The 25,047-nt window shown below is 42.3% G+C and overlaps 1 protein-coding gene across 3 annotated transcripts; it reads right to left on the bottom strand.

The window, feature by feature from the left end:
- Positions 1-516: 516 nt before the first annotated feature.
- Positions 517-18,736, bottom strand: RSPH9 (radial spoke head component 9). 3 transcript variants are annotated; one of them, XR_014562551.1, is made up of 6 exons: positions 18,390-18,705; positions 16,939-17,098; positions 15,688-15,817; positions 14,763-14,909; positions 2,389-2,497; positions 1,082-1,189 (listed from the first exon to the last, which is right to left on the bottom strand). XR_014562551.1 is itself a non-coding variant. In XM_083732790.1 (5 exons), exons 1-5 carry the CDS (start codon positions 18,614-18,616, stop codon positions 1,029-1,031), a joined length of 825 nt encoding a protein of 274 aa, XP_083588916.1. In that variant the 5' UTR covers positions 18,617-18,736; the 3' UTR covers positions 517-1,028. The 3 variants fall into 3 exon arrangements, 2 of the variants coding, with proteins under 2 accessions (XP_083588916.1, XP_083588917.1); XM_083732790.1 differs by lacking the exon at positions 2,389-2,497 and having other exon boundaries at positions 517-1,189; positions 18,390-18,736; XM_083732791.1 differs by lacking the exon at positions 2,389-2,497 and having other exon boundaries at positions 517-1,219; positions 18,390-18,704.
- Between the last annotated feature and the right edge of the window lie 6,311 nt (positions 18,737-25,047).

The following is a 25,047-nucleotide window of genomic DNA, read 5'->3' as shown; positions in this document are numbered from 1 at the left end:
GACCTGTGCATTCTAAACTTCATTTTCACACACAATTACATCTCAGAAATACATGCAACTTATGGAATCTGTGAATATGTGCAGTCAGCCCAATATAATGTATAATTAAAGCAAAAATAATGTCCATAAGGTATCAAGTTCTGAAGTACTGTACACGAAGCATGATTGTACTACAGCCTGATTTTGTTGGTGCAATTGGAAAAGTGATGTGTGTTTAGAAAGTGTGCATAATTAAAGGAAATGTTGGAGTCCAGAGCAAATTGTCAAACCAGAAATCACTTGTGTGTCCTACTAGACTTGTAGACTATGCATAACCGTCTGTAACACTTTATACCACAAAACAATTTCATTTTCTGTGTTTACATAGCTCATGTGCCTGGATAGCAAACCGACAATTAGGATTCCTGATTTCCTAATCCTAGGAGGTCTCTTATTTCTAGTTCCTTTGTAAAGTGCCTGACTGTAATGGAGACAGAATATGAGCCCTGCAGGGAATGAGTGCATATGGCAAGTGCATATGGTAATTTATCAAGAGGTGTTTACTGATGATTTAGTTTACTTATATGCTGCTTTTCCACAATGAGCTCACACCAAACATTAAAAAAAAATCAAAACATTGAAAATACAAACATACAAATTACAGAACATGTTAGTAAATTCAAATGACAAAAATCAACAATTCAACAAATGCAGAATAAATCAGTATTACCAAAACAAACAAACCCTGCCAAATGAATGTATAAGTACATAAATACAAAGTAAAACAAAAGTGAACAATAATGCTTCTGGTACTGGTCTTGCTGCACTCTAAGGAGACTGACTTATAATTTAGAGGGAAGGAGTAAATGACATACAGCTGGCTTACAGGCTAGATGGCACACAGCTGATCTACTTAATATTTTAAAATATGGTCTCACTAACACATTAGACTGATTTCATGCTGATCTACTAAAGCAAAAATACATACCCAGTTTCAAATACAAAATTAGTGCAAGGCATCTCTTCCATTTTCGGCCTCGTGCTGTTATTCATAGCATGAAGGGCAGGTCCAGGTTCTTCTCTGCGTTGCCAAAGTAGATGTAGCCATGTTGTTTAGTATTGGGGACATGGTAGAATGTGAGTCCAGGCCAGAGCAAACTTCGTAGTACTACCACTCTGCCTCCCCTCTCAAACTGGATGCTCCAGGACCCTGCATAAGAATAGGATGCTGGATTTCATCCTAATTGACGAAGACAGCTTTTCTGTGATAAGCCAAACTAGGATCATATGTTCAGTGAACACTGGCACTAGAACAAGCTTGACTTAGCTGTAGTACAGACTACTGTATTCTTGGCTCAGTTAATCACACAAGTAAACAGACCAATGTAATTGTGTATTACCCCCTCATGTAGCTGCTACCATTGTATGTGAAGAGCGTTAACTCCAGCATGAGGCCCCAGGTCCACAAAATAACAAGCAAATAATGCTAGTAAGATCCAGTTATCATACGGTAACCTTTTTATCATTAAGTCCTGAGGCTGAAGACATAAGCAAGGTCTGCTAATGAGCGATGTTCAGCTTCTCTATTATATCAGCATAGGTAAGTAACCTCTCTAGATGACTTATTTTGCAATTCTAGGATTCTGTGCTCTGCCTTTTCATTCTAAGACTTGCCGTGATTCTCTCTTAGTAAGACTTAGTTGGATACAACCTAGAGTCTTTCCCAGCCTTACCTAGGGATGTCTGATTGAAGGCAGGACCATCTGCATGCAGCGCAGGTTACCACTGAGCTAAGGCCCTTCCCATAATATCAGGAAGGTGTACAGTAATCAGCTAGATTTATTCAAAGAGAAGCTCCAAAGCGAAGCTCCAAAAGGACAAGTATTGCACTTGACAGCATATTTGATTTCTAGTGACAAAAGCCTTCAGGGCCAACCACCAGCAGCATGAGGTGCACATTGGCTTAATAATAATAATCATTTATTTGTACCCTGCCCATCTGACTGGGTAGCCCCAGCCACTCTGGGCAGCTTCCAGCATGTATAAAAATATAGTAAAAATTAATAAATTAATAAATGAAAGTTTCTACATGCAAAGTTGCTGATACTCAAAACTATGTGCAGCTCCAGACAAATTGATAATACCAAATTGTTTAGGAAATGGGAGCCAATAGCTGTTCATTTTCCCCCAGCTCCGTTGATAAGTGTGAGCCGCAGCTACTGCATGAGGCATTTTAGGAGCAGTGACTAAGCATGCAGCTCTTCATCCAGTTTCGCGTGTGTGTGTGTGTGTGTGTGTGTGTGTGTGTTCTCCACCTGAAGCGAGACTACATGTGGGCTAGCTACCCTAATTGTCAATAGCCAACATTAGTCATACACTGCATAGATCAACTGAAATCAATGCACCTACTATGTTTTGATTTGGGACTTGAGAGACTATTATCCTGAGGCTAAAATGCAACTTTGGGACACATTTTCCGATTGCCTGTATCAGGAAGGAAATTTGGCCAATGGACAAGCTAAGGGAAAGAAAACAAGAGGAAAGTGAATGACAGAGAAACTTAACAGAGCTTCCAGCTCGGAAGTAGTTTATAGAAGAGTTAATTTTCCTTGGGAGTCTTAATTTGCCTCCACCTTTGGAGGAAGTGTGCACTGGGGCAGTAAAGGGATTAGCTTCAATATTAATTATGCTTTGGTGCTGCTGAGAAGGTTAAGAGACAATGTGAAAATGAACTTTCTACTATAATCAGCTGCTCAATGGCTTGCTGAGTATTTCAGTTCCTGAAATGACAGCCTGAGAAGCAAGAGTATTAAAGCAGATTTGGTTCCATGAGGCTAGAAGATGTTTGGGGGAGACAGTAACCTAAAACCATCAAAATACTGCAATGAAAGGAAAAAGACTCACAGATGATAATCCTCACTTGATGACAGAGCTAATTCAGAAAAGCTGCTTGTCAGCTTTGGCAAATGCTTGATGCTACATGTAGTTCATATAGCAAAAGAAATGTTCAGGAAGCAAGAAGACTGAAAGGTGTGTTAGCTACATACATCATCCCAACTTAGCTTTAGGATAAATATCAGAGACACTTGGAAGAGCAGCAGTGGGCAGGGGTGCTCTCCTCTCTTTTCTGAAGGCCAATTTCATGCATCCTCTCCAGCACAACCCCAGCCAGCAAGCCATATTTTCCTATATTGATTTCCTTGACACACTTTCCTTGGGACATCCTCTTTGGGACTGCCATTAAAGGCCATTCAGAAATTGCAGCTGTTGCACAAAGGAGCTGCCTTTCCAACAAGAGGACTGCGTAAAAGAGCACAGCTTTTCCCCTTGTTACCTGCCAATCAAACTTCAGACCCACCACAATGTCCCATTTCTCCTGTTTTGAGCAGCCGAATTGAGACTCAGACTATCCCAAATGAGTCACTCTCTGCACACGCCACCATTTTAGTTGTAATCAACACATTGCTTTACACAATTGAGATGCAGGCAAAATTGGGAACATTTGTGCTACGTTCTCAATTCTATAAAATTTCTTCCATGAAGAGATCAGGCTGTGAATTAAGGTGCAATTTATTCACTGAACCTCTTAGCTATTTTGTTACACAAAATTACATAGCAAAACAAAGTTGGGGTGTTAAAAACACTAAATGCCTCAATTCAATTCAACTCCTGGAAGACAATGATTTTTTGAGTTCTTGTCTGTTTGTAATTCTGCAAGGCAGGATTATTGTTTTTAATACAGAATTGTATTAACCATTCATCTGATCACCATTGGCGCCCAGGAATTTCACAGAGGCAAATGCATGGAATTTTTTCAAGGCAAGTGATCAGGCTGATGAAGCAGGGTCCCTGCTTTGCCAGCCCGGTCATCTTCTGCACAAGGATCATTGAGCCAGCTCTGTCTGTGCCTGCTATTTGAGGCCAAGATATGCTCCAGCAAATGGAGACAGAAGCTGGAGCTGGCTCCAATTGCCCTTTGCTGTGAAAAAGAAAAAGGAGCCCTTTCCTATGAGGATCTCTAGTTATGGAACAGGGGAGAAAATGGACAGACCGTAATGCTTGGGAGTAGTGGAGGAAGTATAGCAGCTGCTATGCATCCTCTAGCCTGCTAGTTATTATTATATTTTACTTTTTATTCACAAGAGGACTTTAGTAAAAAAAAAGCAAAAAAGCAGGCAGGCAGGTAAAAAACAACCCTGCAGCGTAGCACAGTAAATGACTAGGGGTTTAGTAGCATGGCTGTTCTAACAGAATACTTGAGAGATCTATCTGATGGCCTTTTTTAGGGCAGAAGGTGCAGGATATAAATTATCCTATAAGAAAATTAAGTATTAAATTCAGATTCAAAATTATGATCCGTTACATACAGTAGAATCTCAAGTAGCTTTTATGGTATTATGTACAATAGAAACTCATACCCTAGGATGTAACAGAATTGTCAACTAATGCTACATAATGTATCTTGTTCACATAATGAGTTAACAAAAAAATAAAGCATGACTGAGAGCATAATGCTATGCATGTTTTTGCAGGATTAAGCCCCGCTGCATTCAGTGAGGTTTACTCCCTAGTATGTTTAGGATTGGGCTTAACAGGAGGAAGCCTTGCTGAACACAGTGGGGCTTACTTCCAAATAAACATTTGTAAGATTGCACTGCATTTCCAATGAAACCAAAGGAACAAGTGAGTTGCAACTTTCAAAAAGACTTAATCACAATTTAGCTGGATTATGACCAAAATTAATGCTTTCTTTATTTCCTGTAGCCGCACAACTTTTATTTTAAATAAGCACATAAATGTTATCTATAGTTGAAGGGGATACTTTTCTTGCCTCTGTTGTCAATATCCCAGTCAGAAACTTTGGTGGGCAGAGCTCAGCATGTAGCAGCAAGCACAAGACACCAGCTGAGGCAGTGAACAAGGAGGTGTGGCTCCAACAGTATTTCAGCAGCAGCGAAGATGACATTCACTAAGGATCAGAGATCCGGCATACGGCACGTTCATGAGAAAAGCTTTGCACAGTTACTGTGTTATTTTTTCAAATAGCTATAAACCCCATAATTTGCTTTTTAAGCTGCACCCGCCAGAACTAGCTTAAGCCAAATACTGTCTGGACTGAAAAAAATTGCCTGTCAGGTCTGTGTGGGAGGAAAGAGCCTGGGAAAAATATCCTTTGGATGAAGATCTGGAGCTTCCCATTCCCCCTCTGGAGCAGGCTGCAACCTTCACCCTGCCAAATACGGGTGGGAATGCTGAGGAGGAGCTTAACCATTTTCCAAACAAGACATTGCTCCGAAAGCTTGTCTGCTCAACCAGCCACTGACTCCTTGATGGCCCTCTGTCAACTGCCAGGACCCTAGTGCCTGTCTTTTAAACGTCAGCCTCCCTCCCCTCGGCTTCTGCTTTCTCTCCAGCCTGCCACCGTATCCACTCTCATCCCCCGTGTCTGTCTGGGCTCTGACCTGGGCCCTCTATGATATGCAGGCAGTGGAGACGCTTGATCTACTAACTGTAAAATGAGAGGCCCTTAAAACAACAGAGCTGATCCACTTCAAATCTACCCTTCCATAACACTCCTGTTTTGGATGTATTTCAAAGAATGGGTGGGGATGGGAAGAAGCAGTTTTCAGTGTTGGTAAAAGCTGCCTGTTCCAAAAGGTCGCATTAGGGAAACAAAAACAGTGACACCTCTATTATATCTAGGTGATACTATTCACAAAGCATCGTACGGCTATGGCTGTGTTCGCATACATCCTTTTCTGCTCCTTGTTCTCCTGCTAAAACAACTGCAACAGAATTAACTACGTCACTTCTCTCGCATCCATATATACAGTTGCACTTTGGTTTTTAACTACTCCCATTTCCCCCAAGACGTTCTTGCCAACATTAAACATGCATTTTGACTTGCCAGGTGGAATGATCCCCTCTTTGCTCCCCTTGTGCAGTTCCAATCCACTCTTTTGTCCCCACAAGAAGGGGATCGGTCGCTTTCCCTTCTGAGGGTACCTCCAGACTATCACTGTTTTGTGGGAGGGATTCAGAGGTATACCAGAACTTTAGGTTTGAACAGTTAAGAGTGGATGAAAGTTATTTGCCCTAGCACAACTAATCCACTTTAAAAAAACCTAATGGGACTTTTTGTGGCTTGAAAAGTGATGGGGGGGGATGCACTGAGAAGTTTGGGATAAACAGATGACTAACAGGATGGAGAAGAATCCTTGGCATCTCTAGGCACAGCTGGGAATGTCCCTCACCTGAAACCACAGAGACCAGCTATGAGTCAGTGTAGACCAGGGTTTACCAAACTTGGGTCTCCAGCTGTTTTTGGACTACAACACCCATCATCCCTAGCTAGCAGGACCAGTGGTCAGGGATGGTGGGAACTGTAGCCCAAAAACAGCTGGAGATCAGAGTTTGGAAACCCTGGTGTAGATAATACTGTGGAAAATAGACCAGTGGTCTGACTCAGTGTAAGATGGCTTCTTATGTTCCTCACACCCATGGGCTGAATGCAGCCTTCCAGTCCTCTTTCTTCAGCCCTCCAGCAGTTGCTTGCCTACTCCTACTCCAAGCCCCATCCCTCTGCAAGTGCTTGTACCTGTTCTTGAACTGTGGTGATACATCTTGCTTCCTGGATGAAGGAAGGAGGGGTACCTATACAAGCCATTCAAACGTGGCCCTCAGGCTGAAAATGGATTCCCACCCCGGTTTAGGCAAATCAGTTACCCCAACTGTGGACACTGCAGAAAACTGGTTAGTTTAAAATAAGAAGCTGCAACTTGTGTCCCCTTCTGCCATGCAAGAGGAGAAGGGAGCACACAGCTCAAGGCTTGCTGCAGCTCATGGGAGTTATAAGAAACCATGGTTTCCTGTTACATCTGAATCAGACATATGATTTTGTTGAGATGAGTATGGATAGAATTGTACAAATTCAGTATTTATTAAGAAAGGAATATTTGTTAAAAAAAACAAAAAACAGCAATTCTGGTAGGAGGAAGTGCACATGTATGGGAAACATATAAAGATTAGTTCCAGAACTACAGGGATCAAAACTGAAATGAGATGAAATGTGACAAGAGTGCTGGGGCAGAAGCACCTTAATTGGCCACACTCCAAAAAAGCTGGGGCAGGAGGCAAACCTGAACAAGGGCAATTAGTCCTCCAACTAATAATTCAACACACACAGCAGGGAGAAGGATGTGGATTGAGAACCTTTTCCCACAACAAGGGAAAAGAGATGCCCTAGGTCAATGTGGGTAGGCTTTTGATGGGAATTTCATTACAGCTTATCCGGTTTGTATCATGTACATAAGCTTGACCCCAACCTCTCCTTTCTCACCATCAGAAATAAAAAAGGAGGGGCAGGGTGGTGGTATGGCAGCCCCGTCCAGAAAGCATAGACCTGTGCTCATAAGATGGCTGCTTCTTTTATTTCCTTTACATCATGCCAGAGGACATGATTAATTTTTATTATTCATTTCAGATGTATAGAATGACTTACTTCAAAGCATTTACTTTCATCCTGTTAAGTAGATTATTATTTTTCCTACTTTGTGGATAGAAACTGATGCATGAGTCCATGGCTGAACTTTGATTTGAAACAAGGTCTTCCATGTCTATATCTAAAAATTACCCAATGAGTCACACTGAAGCTCTCTTTTGCATTACTGTTCTCCATGTACTCATCTCTTATCTCTCATCTCATCTCTAGTAACAGTGATCTCTGTCAGGTACTATTGCAATAGAATAATACATTGCTGAATACAATGCCAAAACAACTTGCAAATATGCTAGATATAAACTGAAATTTTCATGCTGACCTCAAAGACTAAGGCACACATGTTCTGTTGGTACAATAAATGTTTGCTTGTTGTCACAGGTCATTGCATACAGTACAAATAAGAGGGGCATGTCTGAAACAGACATACAATGTGCAAATTAAGCTACCAATTCATAAATAGCATACAAAGCAAGACAAAAATAACAAATAAAAAACCCTCATGACAGCCTCCAAAGGCTTCTCTTACTTAGTTGTTCAAATTAGTGAATCTCTTTTACAATCCACTGCCAGTTTATTGTCTGCACTTATTTTTGTTGCTGCAGTTTTAAATAATGCAACTTGATAACATCTGTATTTGGATTCAAAACCACTATATCCTGTACTGACCATGGCATGCATTGGGACACATGGTAGGATAACAATTTAATTCTGGGATAGGCATCATGCTCTGACAGTGACAATGAAAAATTCTTCCAGCATTTGCACAAATTGTGCAGGGTTCAGACTGGCAGACTCTGCATCAGGTCAGGTAATTAAAAAAAAGTTCTTCAGCATGCAAGAAGAGCACTGGCAGTTCTGAGGATGACCATCGCTGAGATCTCAACATCTGGCTCAACTATAAGATTCTTCATCACAAATATTAAGAACAGCCAAGGAGAAACTACTTTCTAAAAGTCAATCAGTGGGTATTCAGAAATATTCAGACCATCCACTACTAAATGGAGCACACAGGTAGCTAGCTGGGAGCTATGAAACAGTGAATCCCTAATGTCAACTTTAAAAAGGATTAGCTATGAAAACATGGAGGCTTTATATCCTTATTTCTCAGCTTGCATGAAAATTTCACTGTCCTGCTTTGAAGTTGTTTTTGCATACAGTTCATTCATAAAGAAGACCTATACATTTACCTTTCCTCCCCTCATTTACAAAGGGAAGCTGGGATATGTCTCCTTTCCCAAAGCAACCTCCACCAGATAGTTGCAGATAGAGCTTTACAAAGTCTGACTATACTGAATTTTCTTCTGGTTTCCTAAAAATGGCCTCTTGCGGAAAGGTTTTACTTTCATTAAGGCTCATCAGTCCCTAGAACAAGATTTAGACCATATCTGATTTATGTATTAAATATAACCTGGTTCTGTCTCAAGGCTTCAGCAGCTATTAACACAGAATCAAGAGCTCTATAACAAAACTGAAAGAAAAGATATGAAGCAGGAACTAAGTCACATATTGAAGGGAAAAAATATTTTTCTCCCTTTCAAAAAGTAAAATTAAATGCCTATAATTGCATGCCCTGGAATGACACTCTCGGACCGTAAAACCACCTCAGAAACAATGAACAGTCTCCTTCACAAAGAGTGGCCAAGATTTCTTGATACACCAGACCCCTGAAGTACTTGACAGTTTGAACCCAAAAACCCAGTATGACAGATTATTACATACAGAAGCAAAACTTAAGAGATATAGGCATAGTTCCAATAATTTGGGCAAATTGTGGGTGGTCAGAAAGTCAAAAGCAGCAATTCTAACTGGCTCTTGTTCATGTTACAATTGTCTCATAAGGATCAGTTCCAAAGAAAAGGTCACACCTTGAGGGAACACCCTATGATCAGTGTAGGAGTAGCAACATCAGACTCCAAAAGTGTCAATACAGACACACATTCTTGGCAAGAACAGGCCTAGTGTGTGGCCTTTGATAGGGAAAATCATGGGAGACCCTGAGCTGAACACACATAAGATGCTGGTACTAAGGGAAAGCAATATAGTCTCCTGAAAGTTGTGTGAACTCTAGCAGGGCTGATAGTCTCCTCTCCATATCCACAGTTCAAGAGGTCAGCATATACCACACACAGTCTGGTTTCTCTGTCTTCACTTCACTAAAGAGTCCAAACTTTTCTCATATTACTTGATTAGGGTTTCTGTTCTTCCTACTGAGGCTGACCCCACAGTGTCTCCTACTGGAAGGTGACTGGTACAGCAGCCCAATGCTAAAATAGTATTAACGCACAAGCAAATTACCTGCTAACTTGGCCATTTGACCAGATCAACTTATCCACACAGTCTGGGGAGTCATTTATCCTCCAGAAGGTTAAGCATATACTCCAGCAACTCATTTCACTGCATGGCTGCTTCCTGGATTGTTCTACCACAGACATGGGCAACCTTCGGACTACAATTTTGGACTACAATTCCCATGACCTCTGACCACTGGTCCTGTTAGCTAGGGATCATGGGAGTTGTAGGCCAAAACATCTGGGGGGCCGAATGTTGCCTATGCCTGTTCTACCATGTTGCATAAGCTCCAAAGGCTGCACTGCTGTTATCTTTTGAACCCGCAAGTTCTCAAAGCTGCCCTTCCCCACTGAAGAACAGACTAGAGAAGCACCACCAGACTTCCCCCCTCTCTCTGTGCCTTCTTTGTAACATCATTTTCTCTCCGACACCATTACTTCCCCCTCATCCATTATAAACTTCTTAGTTTGGATTTCAGAAAAGCAGCTTGAAAGGTCTTGTCCCCATGTGGCTCTTGGCAGGCTGCGAGGTAAAGTGCTCTTGGGCTCAGAGTTTTCACAAGGCTGTGGAGGTGCTGCTTAATGTTAAGCTATGAAAGAGGAGGGCTCAGGTCACATCTGTGAAACGTTAGCAGGGAGAGGAGGCTGGGGGAAAGTAGGTGGCCAGCACAGCATAGCACTTTGTTGGGTTTTGCAAGGCCACTTGGGAGATAGGCAGCCATTTGTCTTCAAACCACCTCCACCACACACCGATAACAGGCTGCCTTACAGTCTGCTTGCTGGCGAGGGGTTGTTAAAAAAAAAAACCCTACAGACTCAGGCTTCTTGAATAGCTGGAGACAGAGCTTGATAGGGGATTAATCACTTCAGGGGGAGCAGGGGGACTGTGAAAGGGAATAAATTAGTTGTGCTAATGCCTGGATATAAAACAGGTTCATGTCTCTTAGCTTCAATCCTCCCAGCACCTGGGGCTTTTGCATCTATTAAAGCACTAACATAAAACCTGGAGGATTTTCTCCAAGCACTTGCACAAAGAGGCCCCATCACCCAATACTAAAGCCCCATTAAATGCTGTACCGATAAAGTTCAACCCTACAAAGCAAACAAGTGTTGGATAATTCTGATACAGATAGTTCTCAGAAGCAGTGGGGGAAGTATAATATAGTATAATAAGACCTAATAGTAACTCCTGGTAATCAGACACAATGAGCACCATCGTCAAGTTATTTTGGCGAGAGAGTTGGAAGAAGTTGGGGCTCTGGCTCGGGATATACATTTCGTAGCTGTGGTATATTATAGTCATAATATGAGCTATATTTCTGTTCATTTTAAATACCCATAAATGTGTGAGGCTCAGTTAGGGGCCAATTCAAGAATCACACAACTCAACATAATTTCTATAAATGAAAGACTGAGAGCTCAAGATTAAAATCAGATCTCGGTTCTAGAATCAGACAAAGAGAGCGGTCCGGGAGCACAAGGCAACGGTGCACAGCCTGCCCGCCACTCCCAAACCTTTTCAGGGCTTCAAGGGAAAGGGGAGGCTGCCAGAACCGGGGAGCGCAGGGCAATGGCGTGCGCCACACTCGGGCGATTTGCCTCCAGGGACCACACATTCACTCCATAAGACACACAGACATTTCCCTTACTTTTTAGGAAGAAAAAAGTGCATCTGATGGAGCGAAAAATATGGTACACCACACAAAACTAGAGCAACTGCTTAGGCTCAGATGAAGTGATCTGCTGTATCTGAAAAATAATAAGATTTATAGCAAACCTGTTTGTTAAAACCTCTTCTTCTAATATTCAGAGTTCATAGCTCTACAGTCATACCTCGGGTTGAAGTAGCTTCAGGATAAGTATTTTCCGGTTGCGCACTGCGGCGACCCGGAAGTAACGGAGCGTGTTACTTCCAGGTTTCGTCGCTCGTGCATGCACAGACGGTCAAAATGACATCACACATATGCACGGAAGCGGCGAATCGCGACCCGCAGACGCCTCTGGATGTGTTTGCTTCTGGATGTGAACAGGGCTCCAGAACGGATCCCGTTCGCATCCAGAGGTACCACTGTATTGTGAGGCATGCCTTACACATTTTCACAGACATGAGTGCCTATACCATTGTCACTTGCTTCAAAGTCCTCTCTTTTGCAGCTGCTTCTAATCTAATGTCACACCTATACTTTCCTGCCACTTCTGTAGAGTGAGCATGAGCAGAATTGTGATATTGGGGGGATATTTTCATGCTATGTGGAATTTATTCAGACATTTCTGTATTTGGATGCCACCTTGTGTTACAAATTTATAAAACTCTGTATTTAGCAGGATGAATACCTGCTGTTCTGAATGCAGTCATGCAGATCACAGCACAAATATTCTCCCTCTCTCACTCCAGCTTCCCATTCTCAAATTCTGTACAATTCTTCATCAAATTCAGCAATTCCCAAACATTTTTTGATAGGAGCCGCTTGGAAGCCATATCAAATTTATAGCATTTACTGACAAGCCAAGCTGCTTCAGGTGCTATTGCTACTTTCTGGCACTGGAATAGGAAGCTCATTCACCATTCTCAAACATTGCTATTTATATAAAATATTGAGTGTAGAAGCCCTTACTTTGCAGCTTCCATGTTGGTTCCCCATGTCATGGAACCACAGAGTTAGAGAAGTACAATAGCCACTTATGCATTGCCAAAATAAAGGTGGCACCATAGATTTGCATATAGCAATTTAAAAGTATGATGCAGATTTAGAAACAGAAATACAAGACCTCTCACCAGAGAGCAAGACTGTGACCAGGTAACCTGTCTGCATGCTCAGTCTACTGAATGCAGATGAGCAACTTCAAAGACCCTGCTGTCTCCTCTTAAAGCTCTTTATCTTTATTCAGGACTTGTACTTTACAGCCCTACAAACAGAGGACTACACTCTGTAAAGTAGGACAAATGGCCACCCTACTGATAGGAAGGAGCCATGCCACATGCTACTCTGCTCATGAAGTAAAGGTAACAGATTAATGACTTTGAAAAGCAAATTGGTTGTGAGAAGTTCACTAATACTGGCCATAAAGGGGGGGGGGGCATTAATCATTAAATACAAAAGCTCTAACTCATGTAATTTTTGTTGTTCCCTTTTGACTTCTTGTTTGAAATAATGGCTGAGCACAAACACCGTTAGCCCTAACTACAGTAACAAAATCAGCAAAGATTTTTATGTGAAAGATATAAAAATTCATGATAAAAAAGGTCCTAAGCTACAAACCAAATTCTAGCCTGAGCACCACAGCCTCTAAAACACCCTTTTCTAGACAAACTCTGTTGGAAGTATTTAATGAGTAGCTAGAGGTGAAGGAGATGCATTGGATACACAACATGGAATAGTTTAATTCAACATACTGAGCAGTGTGGAATGGGCTCTGGAGAAGAGATTAAGAGGATGAAAATTCAAGAACAGCATATAGGAAGCAAAAGAAATGTGTGAAAGTGGGAGAGGTAATAAGGTTTGTGTTGATGAGGGGTTAGGAAACTTCAGAAGGGCTGACATGTTCAATTTGCAGATAATAAAGGGTCGTACATGTACAAAAGAGCAATCTGCATTCAGTTCTGGTAGTTTTGTTATGGAAGCAAAAAGTATTTTAAGGAGGGAGCTCTAAAACAGCATAAATTAGAAAACAATAAGAGCTACATTAATTGTTTTCATTGCACATAGGGGCTAAGATATTCACATTTAATAATGAGTGTATTCATCCATTTCCTAAACTGTTACATTTTCTCCTGCCAAGGTAAGAGATTTATCAAAGAAAAGTTTGAACTTAGACTGCCCAGGATACAAGGTTAGAGTTAACAAGACCCCATTTAGATAAGAGGCAATATTGGGTGGAAATGGTCTTGCAAAATACTTCAAACCACATAAAAATGTTCCTATCTCTAAGTAGCCTTATCTCGCCCACCAGGACACTGGTTGCTGCAAGCCCCTTTTAATGAAGAGAAAACACAGAAAGTTCAAGCAGAACAGGGTGCTGACACAAGACCCAGACAAAGCTACCCAGTGAAAGGATGCAACAGCTCCTTTTGTTTTTATGTGTTTTATCCTGCCACTGGAAAGGTTGGTATATCTGAAGAACCAGACCATGCACAAATTATATGTATCATGTTTTGTTATGAGAAATAATGTGGCATGTTAGTTTTCGGGCAGCAGGTGGGTTAAAGCCTCAGCGCCTAGGACTTGCCGATCGAAAGGTCGGCGGTTCGAATCCCTGTGGCGAGGTGCGCTCCCGCTGCTCGGTCCAGCGCCTGCCAACCTAGCAGTTCGAAAGCACCTCTGGGTGCAAGTAGATAAATAGGGACCGCTTACCAGCGGGAAGGTAAACGGCGTTTCCGTGTGCGGCTCTGGCTCGCCAGAGCAGCGATGTCACGCTGGCCACGTGACCCGGAAGTGTCTCCGGACAGCGCTGGCCCCTGGCCTCTTGAGTGAGATGGGCGCACAACCCCAGAGTCTGTCAAGACTGGCCCGTACGGGCAGGGGTACCTTTACCTTTACCTTGCTATTTAGTGTGCCTAATCTGATTTTATTTCGGTTTAGCAGCTCTGCTTATGGGGTTCATGCTTTTGTGTGTGTGTGTGCTTTATTGCACTATTTAGATTGTTCTCCACTTTGAAAATTACTGTATTGAAAGGAAGGCCATACATCTTTTTTTTATGCACACACACCAACAAGAGTGGAAACTGGGAGCTCAGCTTAGTCATGAAAAAGCTACATGGCCTTAGGTAAACTGCCATCATGCTCAGAGTCCTTCCCGCAGTCTACAATATGGAAATTGTAGACCTACAAACCTGCAGTGGGTTGAAACAAGAGTTCTCTAAGCACTAAAAAGCTCCATATAAATGCTTATCGTTATTATTACACAGCGAAAAAGCAAATAGCACTTCTTAAGTGGATATGAAAGCTTCACAACACTATTTTCATTTTGCATTTGGAATGTCACATCTTCCCTACCTTTAGGAATATCATGTTCAAGTGAATCCAGGAAGTCAATGGCAGGGTCCAGGTCAGCTTTCTCCAGGAGAGTTTTGTTCTTCAAATTTACAGGCTCAGTGAAATGGAAATAGGAGCTTAATTTTTTAGCCTCCACCAAAGACAGACCTGTTGGGTTAATAAGAACTTTGCCATCTTTCAATTTACTACAAGCTCACTATCTAATAGACTTATGAAGCATCTATGTGCTGATGACACTAAATGAACCCACAGAAGTAGACAGAGACCTCTAGAAATAGGTAGTCTTGCAGTACCATGGAAAATCAGTTACTTTTATGCAGCCCACTTTGAACCAAGGGAAATATATTGGTAGCTGCTGCAATCTAAACTGAGCCCAGAAATCAAAGAAAGCATTATTCAAACCAGCACCATAACCAAAAGCGCTACAGGATCATGAGATAGGTAGCTCCAAAATCAAAGTCATTCCAGATAGGCCTATGTTGCCAAATGTACAAGGCTTGTCATACATCTACTATAATTAAGGTCCTCCACATGAGGGACAGGATGCTTTACACTGTCATGCATAGTAACATTTCCTCGCATGACTAGCAAGACTAAAGAGCATGAGTGCAACAAATGAACTGAAATATGGTTTTTCCTACTTTAGTGCAGTTGTTGCCCCAAAAAGGAACAAATAGTTCTAGTTGTGCATCCATGGGCATAGCCAGGATTTGGGGGCGGAGGCAGGACTTGGTCACTGAGGGCAGAACCGAAGTGATTGGTCAGTTAGTTAAGTATTTCTGTTGTTTTAATTTATGCCAATGTGTGCAGCCCCTTATTTCCCCACAGCTCACTGTAGCAGCAGAGACCCTTGCCACCAAGTCAAACATGGAAGAAATAACTCTTTGTGGCGACTTTTGCGTTCAAAGACACAGTTATGACTTACCTTCAAAGTTTCTGTTTTCATGCACAGGTCCCAGTGGTGACTTTATATAGGCACCCCGTGGAACAATACCCACTGCTTTATCTATCTGATCTATTGCAGATACAAGACGAACTTCTTCCTTGATCAAGTTCTTTAGAAAAAAGCAAACATTAAGAAAAGCCACCTTAGTTTTGCATACTAGAATGAGAACTGGAACAGAATCATGCACCTACAAACTTAATATATATATTGCCTTCATCTCTCATAGGAGAAACGTATGCCAATACATTTATTTTCATCACATGGCATTGGGGCTTAAGACAGATGCTGTTTTAACACACACACAATAAGTCAGCTGCATCAAAATAGGAACCACAGCCTGCAGTTAGGTTACAGCAAGATTAGGAAAAGAGGGACCAGCTGTAAGGAGTACAGGAAAGTGAAATTGGGTTCAACTGAGAAGGTACTCAGCACATGTATGTATGTGTTCCACATGAGACACACCCACATAGAAGTGGGAAATAAGTATATAGAGGCTTGCTGGAATATTCAACTCATACATATGGAATACACCTGGGGTGTAGGCCAACGTCAAATGTGGAGGGAAAGGGAAGGCTAGATTACTAGCAGGGTAGTGGAGTGGGGTACATTACTTTTTATGGAACCTCAGTGTTTTACAAGAACTGTATAAAAAGGGATAGAGGGAGAAGTTGTTTGGCATGAATCTCTTGACAAACACTAGTGAATATGTAGCTGGATTGCTGGGGTGGATAAAGGATAGCAGGTCATCACTGCTACTTCTAACTTCTACCTTTCCATTCCAACCTTGGAACATAGGAATTAGCTCTTTTGTGTCTTTTCTTTATATGCCTGTGTGATATCTGTATGAAACTGAGTGCAGGTGTGTTTGTGTATGTGTTTATAAAAAGCTTCTGTTAAGCCTTTTAACTTAGTATTTTGCCTGCACCAAGCCCAGTGAGCTCCAAGGACCAGATATGTTAAATGGATAAGAAAGGTTTATAAGAAATTCCAGTTAAAATCTGTAGGACCTAATTAAAAAAAATTCCAAATATTAAATTCCTACACTAGCAAAACAAAAATGAAGCAACACAAAAATGTTAGTAGTCCTATGTCATAATTATATCATATTGCTCTGCATTCCTAGAAAACTAGGAAAAATGATTTACTTCAAAAAAGCACAAGTGCAAATTGTGAAAAAATATCTTGTGAGCATTAGGTGACGGGATCCCAGGGGTGCTGCAATGTACTCACTGTTGCTTCCTCTTCATATGGTCTCTCACCTTCTTCTTTCTTCTCATAGTGTTCATATTCATAGGATGGGTCCCCTTGGAAACGTCCCTTTAGCACTGAAGTCAGTGCAGTAAATTCCTCATTAGGAGGTGGCAGAAGGCTCCATTCAACACAATTCAAGCTGTCATTCACACATACATAATAAAAGGGTAAAGCATATTTTTAATGGCAAAAAAACCTCATGTTTTCAGACATTTGGAGGTCTACTAAAAGATCTCACAGAAACAAGCAAGAGAACAGGTGGCAAGCAGAGATAAAAACCAACTGCCCCCTCATGGCACCACAACGTGTGAAGGAGGAGTGGGAAAGCCACTTGAGATAGTTAGGTAGGAGGAAAGGCAGAATGGCTTCTAAATCTGAGGGCCAAACTAAAACAGATAGTAGCAAACTCAAAGGATCAGGTCAGAATTCCTACCAAGCTAGGGTGCTATATAAATCAGGGACACGCAAGAGACAGAAGATGAACCTCTCCCTGAATATGCCCCTTGCCTTGCAAAATAAAGCTTTTTTAAACAAAAAACAAAACAACAGCTTTCTCATGTTGTGGCTCCATGCCCCAAAGTGGCCCCTGCCAGTAAGAAAATGGCTTTAAATAGTGACTAAGACTACAATCCAATACAAACATACCTGGAAGTATGACACACTGAACTCAATGAGACTAGTTTCTAAATAGGAATGTACTGTTAAGGGACTGCGCTGTGAAGTTCATGGGCCACCTCTTGCCTATGCCATTAACTCATTAGATGGCCTTAGGCAAGTCTACTCTTCCAGCCTCAGTCGCCCTGTCTGCAATATGGAGATAATAGATAATGCCTGCAAAGTGCTCTGAACACTCAGAAGTGCTCCACAAGTGTTAACTTTCATTTAAAGTTTAACTTGCCCTCTCTGCCTATGTTGCCATTTAAAATTAACCTCACTCCCTCTCTCACACACATTTTTTAATAAGGCATCAGGAGGATGTTGCTTCTAGACATTACTGCCCCCTTGCAACCACTGATTTGAACTTAATGTTTTGGCTGGGTTTTATAACGTAGCTGTGATTAACTAAGGCTCACCATTAGAATCACAGAATTGTAGAGTAGGACCACGAGGATCATCTAGTCCAACCTCTTGCAATGTGGGGAATCTTTCACCCATTATTGGGTTTGAACCAATGACTGTGAGATTAGGGTTTCTAGCGCCGTGCTGCGCTGCTGGGAAAAGCTTGGCCTGCTGAAAAGTCTGACAGCTGACACTTTGAGGGCATCTCACAACCCTTCTCAGAAAACAGCGCACCTGTGCAAACCTCTACCTGGGAAGCAGCTATTAAAGGCGCAGGAGTAAAGTGGAGACTGGGACAGCCAACCTGCTGGAGCCATGTCTCCCCCCGCTATTTCACCTGCCCTACATCTTCTGCCAGCCCAGCTGCCCACCTGTAGAGGCGGCTTCTGGCCCCCGCCCTGTCGGGCCCCACGCCCTCCGCGATGTAGTAGGCTCCTCGGGTGCCCTGGATGCGGCCCCACAGGCGGACTTGCTCGAAGCGGTAGTCCCGGCGCACCAGCAGCAGCGAGTTCCGCAGGGCCGCTCGCTTCTCCGGGCTCAGGCACACGCCGCTGCCCGCCACCAGGTCCAGCGCGTAGGGCAGCGTCTCAGCATCCATGGCCGCCGGGCTTGGATGGCGGTGGGGACCAGAGAGCACAGGCCCCGACGCTTGCGTCCCGTTGCCGGGCAACCGTCTCCAAGGCGCCGCGCTGGACGTGAGGTCAGAGGTCGGCCTCGGCCCCCTCTCGGCGTTCGAAGGCAGCTTCTCATCTTGCCACGCCCCGCCCCCCTCGCAGCCGGCCAAAAACCTTTCATAGTCAGCGAGCCGAATGTCCTAGAAACGGGGCCTGCAGTGAAAGCTGAAGCTGTTGCTACGCGTCTCCGCTTCGACTTGGCGTCCTCCCCTTTAAACAGTAGCGCGGCGGACAAAAGTTCAACAGGCGCAGCTTTTCCGATCTCGCCGCGGCGACGCCGGGTTGCCAGAAAGCTTTCCTTGAGGAATTGCTGCCTGGTTAAAAAGCAACGACAATATCTAGCGCACCCAGAATAATAACGGTGGAGAAGCACCGTCCCATGCACACTTGCTCCAGAGGAAGCCCTGCATGGAACTTCTGAACAAATATGATGCATTTGGATTGTCTTTTTCACTGGCAAGGGTTGCAGTGGTGAACAAACAAATGTTCTTCACTTTGGGGAACATAGGAAATGTACGAGGTTTTCCATGGAGGGGGATTAATGGATCAGTAATTGATTCCCCTCCCCCTTTTTGGAAAAAGGACAATTTACTTATTCTGTACAAACAAACCAAAATACTGTATTTGAATAAATGGTGATACGACAGAACTCTGTTTTGTATGGCTGTGCAAAATACGTGTAACTTAATAGCTAAATGCACATTCTTTAAAATGGTTATTTGTTTTATTCATATCCTACCTTTTCTCCAGTTAGCTCAAGGTGGCATACATGGTTTTCTCCCTCCTCATATAATCCCCCACAACAACCTTTTGAGGTTAGGTTGAGAGTCAGTGGCTCACCCATGGTCACCTAGTGAGCTTCATGACCAAGTGAGCCCTAGTATCCCAAATCTTAGTCTTGACACTTTAACCACTACACCACACTACAGCTGTTGCTTACCTAATTATTATTGTTATTATTTTATTTTATTTATTACAGTGGTACCTCAGGTTAATTCGTTCTGGAGGTCCATTCTTAACCTGAAACTGTTCTTAACCTGAGACACCACTTTAGCTAATGGGGCCTCCTGCTGCCACTGCGCTGCCGCCATGCGATTTCTGTTCTCATCCTGAAGCAAAGTTCTTAACCCGAGGTACTATTTCTGGGTTAGTGGAGTCTGTAACCTGAAGCGTCTGTAACCCGAGTTACCACTGTATTTATTAAATTAGTTGCTTTATCTTGCCTAAGGCAACCCAAAGCAACTTACAACATACAAACCTACCAACAGACAAACCCAAGAAGAGAAATACATTAAAAACAACTCACCTACTTCTAAAAGACCACAGATAGTTAAAGACCAAAGACCTGGTTATAGGGGAAAGCTTTTGCCTAGTGTCTAAAGATATATAATGATGACACCAGGCAAGTCTCCTTAGGGAGAGCATTCTACAAGTAGGGAGCTACTGCAAAAAAGACCCATTCTAATGTTGCCACCCTCCAAACCTCTTGTGGTGAGGGCACAGGAAGAAGGGCCTCACATGATGAGCAGAGGGTCTGAGTTGTTTCATATGGGGAGAGGTGGTCCTTGAGGGGTTGTGGTCCTGGGCTGTTTTAATGTTTTATCGGTCAAACCCAGTACCTTGAATTGGGCCCAGAAACTGGTTGAAAGCCAATGCAGTCGGACCAGACTTCCTTTATTTTAAAAAAAGATTATTTAATAGTATTTGTATTTATTAGCTTTACTATTCTGATTTCATTGAAAAGGTTTGCAGACCTTTATTTCCATGTAGCTGAATTCTACAAAAGCACACAGAAAAGGCACAGAGGCACAGAGCTGGAAGGGATCTTGAGGGCCAGTGAAATGAAGCTACAAAGAGAGGCATGAGCAGTGCAGGGTTCATGTTGAAGTTTATCCAAGAGACTCACCCCAGGAAATGGCTTTGTAAAACTCAGCCATGTGTTGCTTTCCTACGCCCTCTGTCTTGCCACAGAACCTTTGGTGTGTCAGCCTCTGAGGGTGCCAGTTAGAATAAATGGTGACTGTAAATTTTATTGCATGAACACCTATCCAGTTTGAACTGGCCTAGGACCCCAGATTATATGAGCAAGGTCAACTAATCAATCTCAGGTGTTAATGAATTTTCCACTGTTGAGCACAAACCGGATTCAAAGCAGATGTCAGAGTTGAAAGCTCATTATTCCATAACTGATTTTACAAGCTACTCAGTCTCCACTTCCCACCCATCGTGGCTGAGCTTTCTTTTTTCAAAAAACAACAAAATCTGTTGCTTAATACAAATTCTTCTACGTTCAATAAAGCTCGGTGGTAAGTGTTCTCTGCTGGCTTTGTCCTGACCCCCATTACCAAACACTGATAAAAATCAGAAAGTAAGTGGCTGGTATTATTTAACAAACGGAAGGTCAGAAGCACTGTCTTTCATCAAGGTCAGAGGTTACCATCACTGTCATTAAACAATATGAAAGTGATCTCTCCTGTGGGATTGCTAGATCTTTCCCAGGATTAGACTCCAGTATCTCAAGAAACATGGTCTTGGAGAAACTTATTACCTCCCTGATTTGGTCCTTGTTGCTGCTTCTCTTCTCTCATCTGTTTTTACACTTTGGCTCTCAATAGACTGAGAAAGATATGAATGAGCCAACTACTGTAGGACCATGGCAAATTGCAATGGGACATTCAGGTCCACTTCCCATCTTAAGAGTACTATGGAAAGCCTGCCCATGATTAGCAACCATGCTTTATTAATGCTGTGTGCTTAGCCCAGTATCTAGTTGTTCTGTGTTAACTGCTTTGAGAGTACGTTTGTTGAAAGATGGTCTAGAAATATTATGAATTAGTGAGAAACTGGACCAAATCAAGGATTCATCTGGTAAACTGTGAACATGAGAAGCAAATAGCCATAAATGTTTGTGGGGGGGGGGGGAATGAGCATAGAAAGCAATATTCAGAAGTGACGTGGGCTTGGTTTATATCATGGTTTGTCTGTATAAAATGGTTTTATGGGACAGCTGGCTTACGTATGCTATTAGTATTGTCTCTTTTAAGATGTCACACTGATGGGCAACAATTTTTTACTTTTTGAATGTTGTCTAGATTGCTACAACTGATTTAGGGTAATTTTGCACTGCTGAATCAGGAAATGGCATCCGTTTCTCTCCATCAGGTCAGGTTTACTGTAAACTGAATGGTGGGCATTGATAAAGGTAAGTACACGTAAATTGCATGTTGCTTCACCATTTTTCAAACTTCAGGGCTTGAACTTCCGTTTCTTGGAACTCCTGGAATGCTCAGCGGCAGGGAGGTCTCTCTTCAGAGTCCAACAGTAGTCAGCCATCATGACTGCGTCCCAGCGACCCTGATACCTGGTCTCCATCTCTTTCATGTCCTGATGGAATCTCTCCCCCTGCTCGTCACTCATTGTACCCAGGTTCTCAGGAAACCGGTCCATATGTGAAAATAGGTAGTGCATCTTGACGCTCATGTTGCAGCCCAGGTTTCTGAAAGCAGTCAGCATGTTGTTGACAAGTTCTGTGTAGTTTCTGGCCTTATTGTTGCCAAGAAAGTTCTTCACTACCAGAACAAATGCCTTCCACACTTCCAGTTCCACTTCGTTCATTGAGTTTCCGAACTCTGGATCTCTGATGAGCTGACGGATCTGAGGACCGTCAAACGTGCCAACTTTCAACTTCTCCATGGTCAATCCCGGAAAAGCCTGGCACAAGTAAGTGAAGCAGTCACCATCCTTGTCCAGAGCCTTGGTGAACTGCTTGATTAAGCCGAGCTTGATGTGCAGCAGTGGGAAGAGTATTCTATCTCTGTCCACCAGAGGGTCGTTGATGACGTTCCTTTTTCTGCAAGGCACCAATTCCTCCCACACAGGCCAGTCCTCCTTCGTGTAATGCTGAGCACGGTCCCTACTATCCCATTCACAGAAAACATGGGTACTTGGTGAATCCAATCTGTTGTCCCAACAAAAAGTTCACCATCTTCAGGTCAACACAAATAAACCACTTATGCTGATCATAACCAATTTTCTCCAGCACATACTTCACCGCTTCATAGTTCTCCTTCAGTGTAGTCGAGTGAGCCAGGGGTATAGAGGCAAACTGGTTGCCGTTGTGTAGCAGAACGCATTTCTGTGATCGCTTGCTGCTGTCAATGAACAGTCTCCAATCTTTGGGTTCGTACTGTGGCACTCCAAGCTTGAGCAGAAGCTGCGCAATATCTGCACAGTACACCAAGTCCTTCTCTTCCGAGAAAAAACGGAGGTTTTATGACTTCAAACTGATCCCTTTTCGACATAATCACCCAGAACTATCGGACCTAAATACTTCTTGTCATTAAAATAATCATTTCCAATTAAAACAATTATTTGACATGGCATTTTACCCCCACCAACTTCTTCTAAAATGCTCCACACAAGCGTACATGTGAACAAAAACGTAAAAAAAAGACATGTGGCCATAGCTCAAAAACTTGACCTGATTGAGCAAAACCAATGTGATTTTTGGATTCAGCACATCAGATTCGTCCTAAATCAACTGAAAAAACGCAGACAACAAATTTGTTGTTGACCAGTGATCTGAACGATGATTGGGAGCACATCACAAAATATCATGTCTCATTCCTCTCCTCTGCTTTTGCCTGCTGATTCTCCTGTTCTTTTCATGGTTTGACCATAATTTGCCATGACATCCAAATCGGGCAAACTGATCAAGCTAACTAGACTGCCTCCAAATAGGTTTGTTGAAACAAGTTTGTAAACTATTGTTTTTAGAGACAATCCCAGTAGCACTAACTATAGTTTATCCAATTCACATGTCAGAAAACCAAGAAAGGTAGAGAGGAATATGGGTGTAAGAGAGCAGGAGAGTCTGCTGTACACTCCAGATTTTACAAAAGTGTGAAAGATCACATCTACATTTTATGCATTACATTTATACAGTTATATCCCATCTTTCCTTTACAGTGAATCTGAAGGAGACATACACGGAGCTCTCAAGCTATCTCATAGCCAATCATTGACCAGCTCCAGACTTGAGCAGCTTCAGCAAAGTTGCTGCATTACATGTCTTCCCACCATGCCTTGGAATAAATATATTGAGCCATTTTGTACAACTTTGCTCATTCTGCGGCATAATTGCTCTTCATTGCAGTGTGTGTATAGAGTTCCTGCTCTAGAACGGGCTGATTTATTCAGCAGGAACTTGTTACTAAATACAAAGTCAAGGAAAAAAGATGCCACAGAATATGAGAAGAAAAGCTTCTTGGAGATACTTGCCATTTCCCTTCCCTCAGTACTGAAGGAGTGTGTTTCAAGCATATACTTATGTTTTTTATTTGTAGCACTTTGTTCTTTGGCTATCTGACAATGTGCAAGGAACACACTGTTTGTTTTATTACCAAGAAACTCTAAGATTTACTTCAAAGAGGAGGAACCAAGCACATTCTCTAGGAATACACTCTCGCTGTACAGTTGCTAGTGTACAGTATAAAACAGAGCTCAGCCCACGGGGGAACTGAGCTATTCCTCCCCACTGCTACACCCATGCCCTCCCCAACCCTAAAGCTTTTCCTCAATAACACCTCCTACCTCACCCCATAAACCACTGGGGATTTTTCTCACACCTCTTAGTAATGAATTTGAAAAGGGAGTACAATAAAAAAAATTAATGTGCATAGCTCTGTATAAAACAAACACAAAATGTTTTGCAGACTAACTCAATCCAAACATTTGTTACCAAGGGACAGAGTGCATCTTTTATCCATGTTCATTTCTTCTGATTTATTTGCTCTCTGGTCTTCCCAGTATACCTCTGGTTTCTCTGTGTCTGCCCCACTTTTTTCAGACTCCATAATCAGGCTTCCCATCCGTACGTCACCATTTTGCATCATGGCTTGATTACGATAACTGCTTTCCTTTTCATATAAAGGGGCATTGTGCTCCAAATACATGAGTACAATCCCTAAAAGTATTCAATCCCCTCATGATGGTTCTACCGATTTCATTCAGTTTAAGCTACTAATTAGATTCCTAATTATTTTTCATTACATTTTAAAAGGACATTTAAGTTCTTAGATTTTCCATGCTGTTTAAAAGTTTTCTTTTATATCAGTTTACTTGAAGTCAGTGTTCCACTTACTTATTTATTTTTCATTTCATTTGTGATAACATTCAGAGTTACATCTTTCAGTGCTAAGCTATGCCAACCTTTTTTGGTAAAAAAAAAAAGTCAGACATGCCAACTTTTTTGGTAAGAAAAAAAAGTCAGACATAAGTCTTACGCTTCCTAACATGTATTTAATTAACTCAAATAGTGTTGATTATGTGTTGGAAGCCACCCAGAGTGGCTGGG

Source organism: Podarcis gaigeae, assembly GCF_964106915.1.
Source record: "Podarcis gaigeae genome assembly, chromosome: 3".
NCBI lineage: Eukaryota > Metazoa > Chordata > Lepidosauria > Squamata > Lacertidae > Podarcis > Podarcis gaigeae.
This window is presented reverse-complemented; position numbering and strand designations above follow the sequence as displayed.

Bases quoted from the DNA above. Each gene is read 5' to 3' on its own strand.
- RSPH9 (XM_083732790.1), bottom strand. From the start codon at position 18,616: ATGGATGCTGAGACGCTGCCCTACGCGCTGGACCTGGTGGCGGGCAGC. The intron at 15,818-16,938 runs GTGAGTACATTG...TTTTTTCTAAAG, and splicing joins CATATGAAGAGGAAGCAACA to AACTTGATCAAGGAAGAAGT. The intron at 14,910-15,687 runs GTAAGTCATAAC...TTAACCCAACAG, and splicing joins TGAAAACAGAAACTTTGAAG to GTCTGTCTTTGGTGGAGGCT.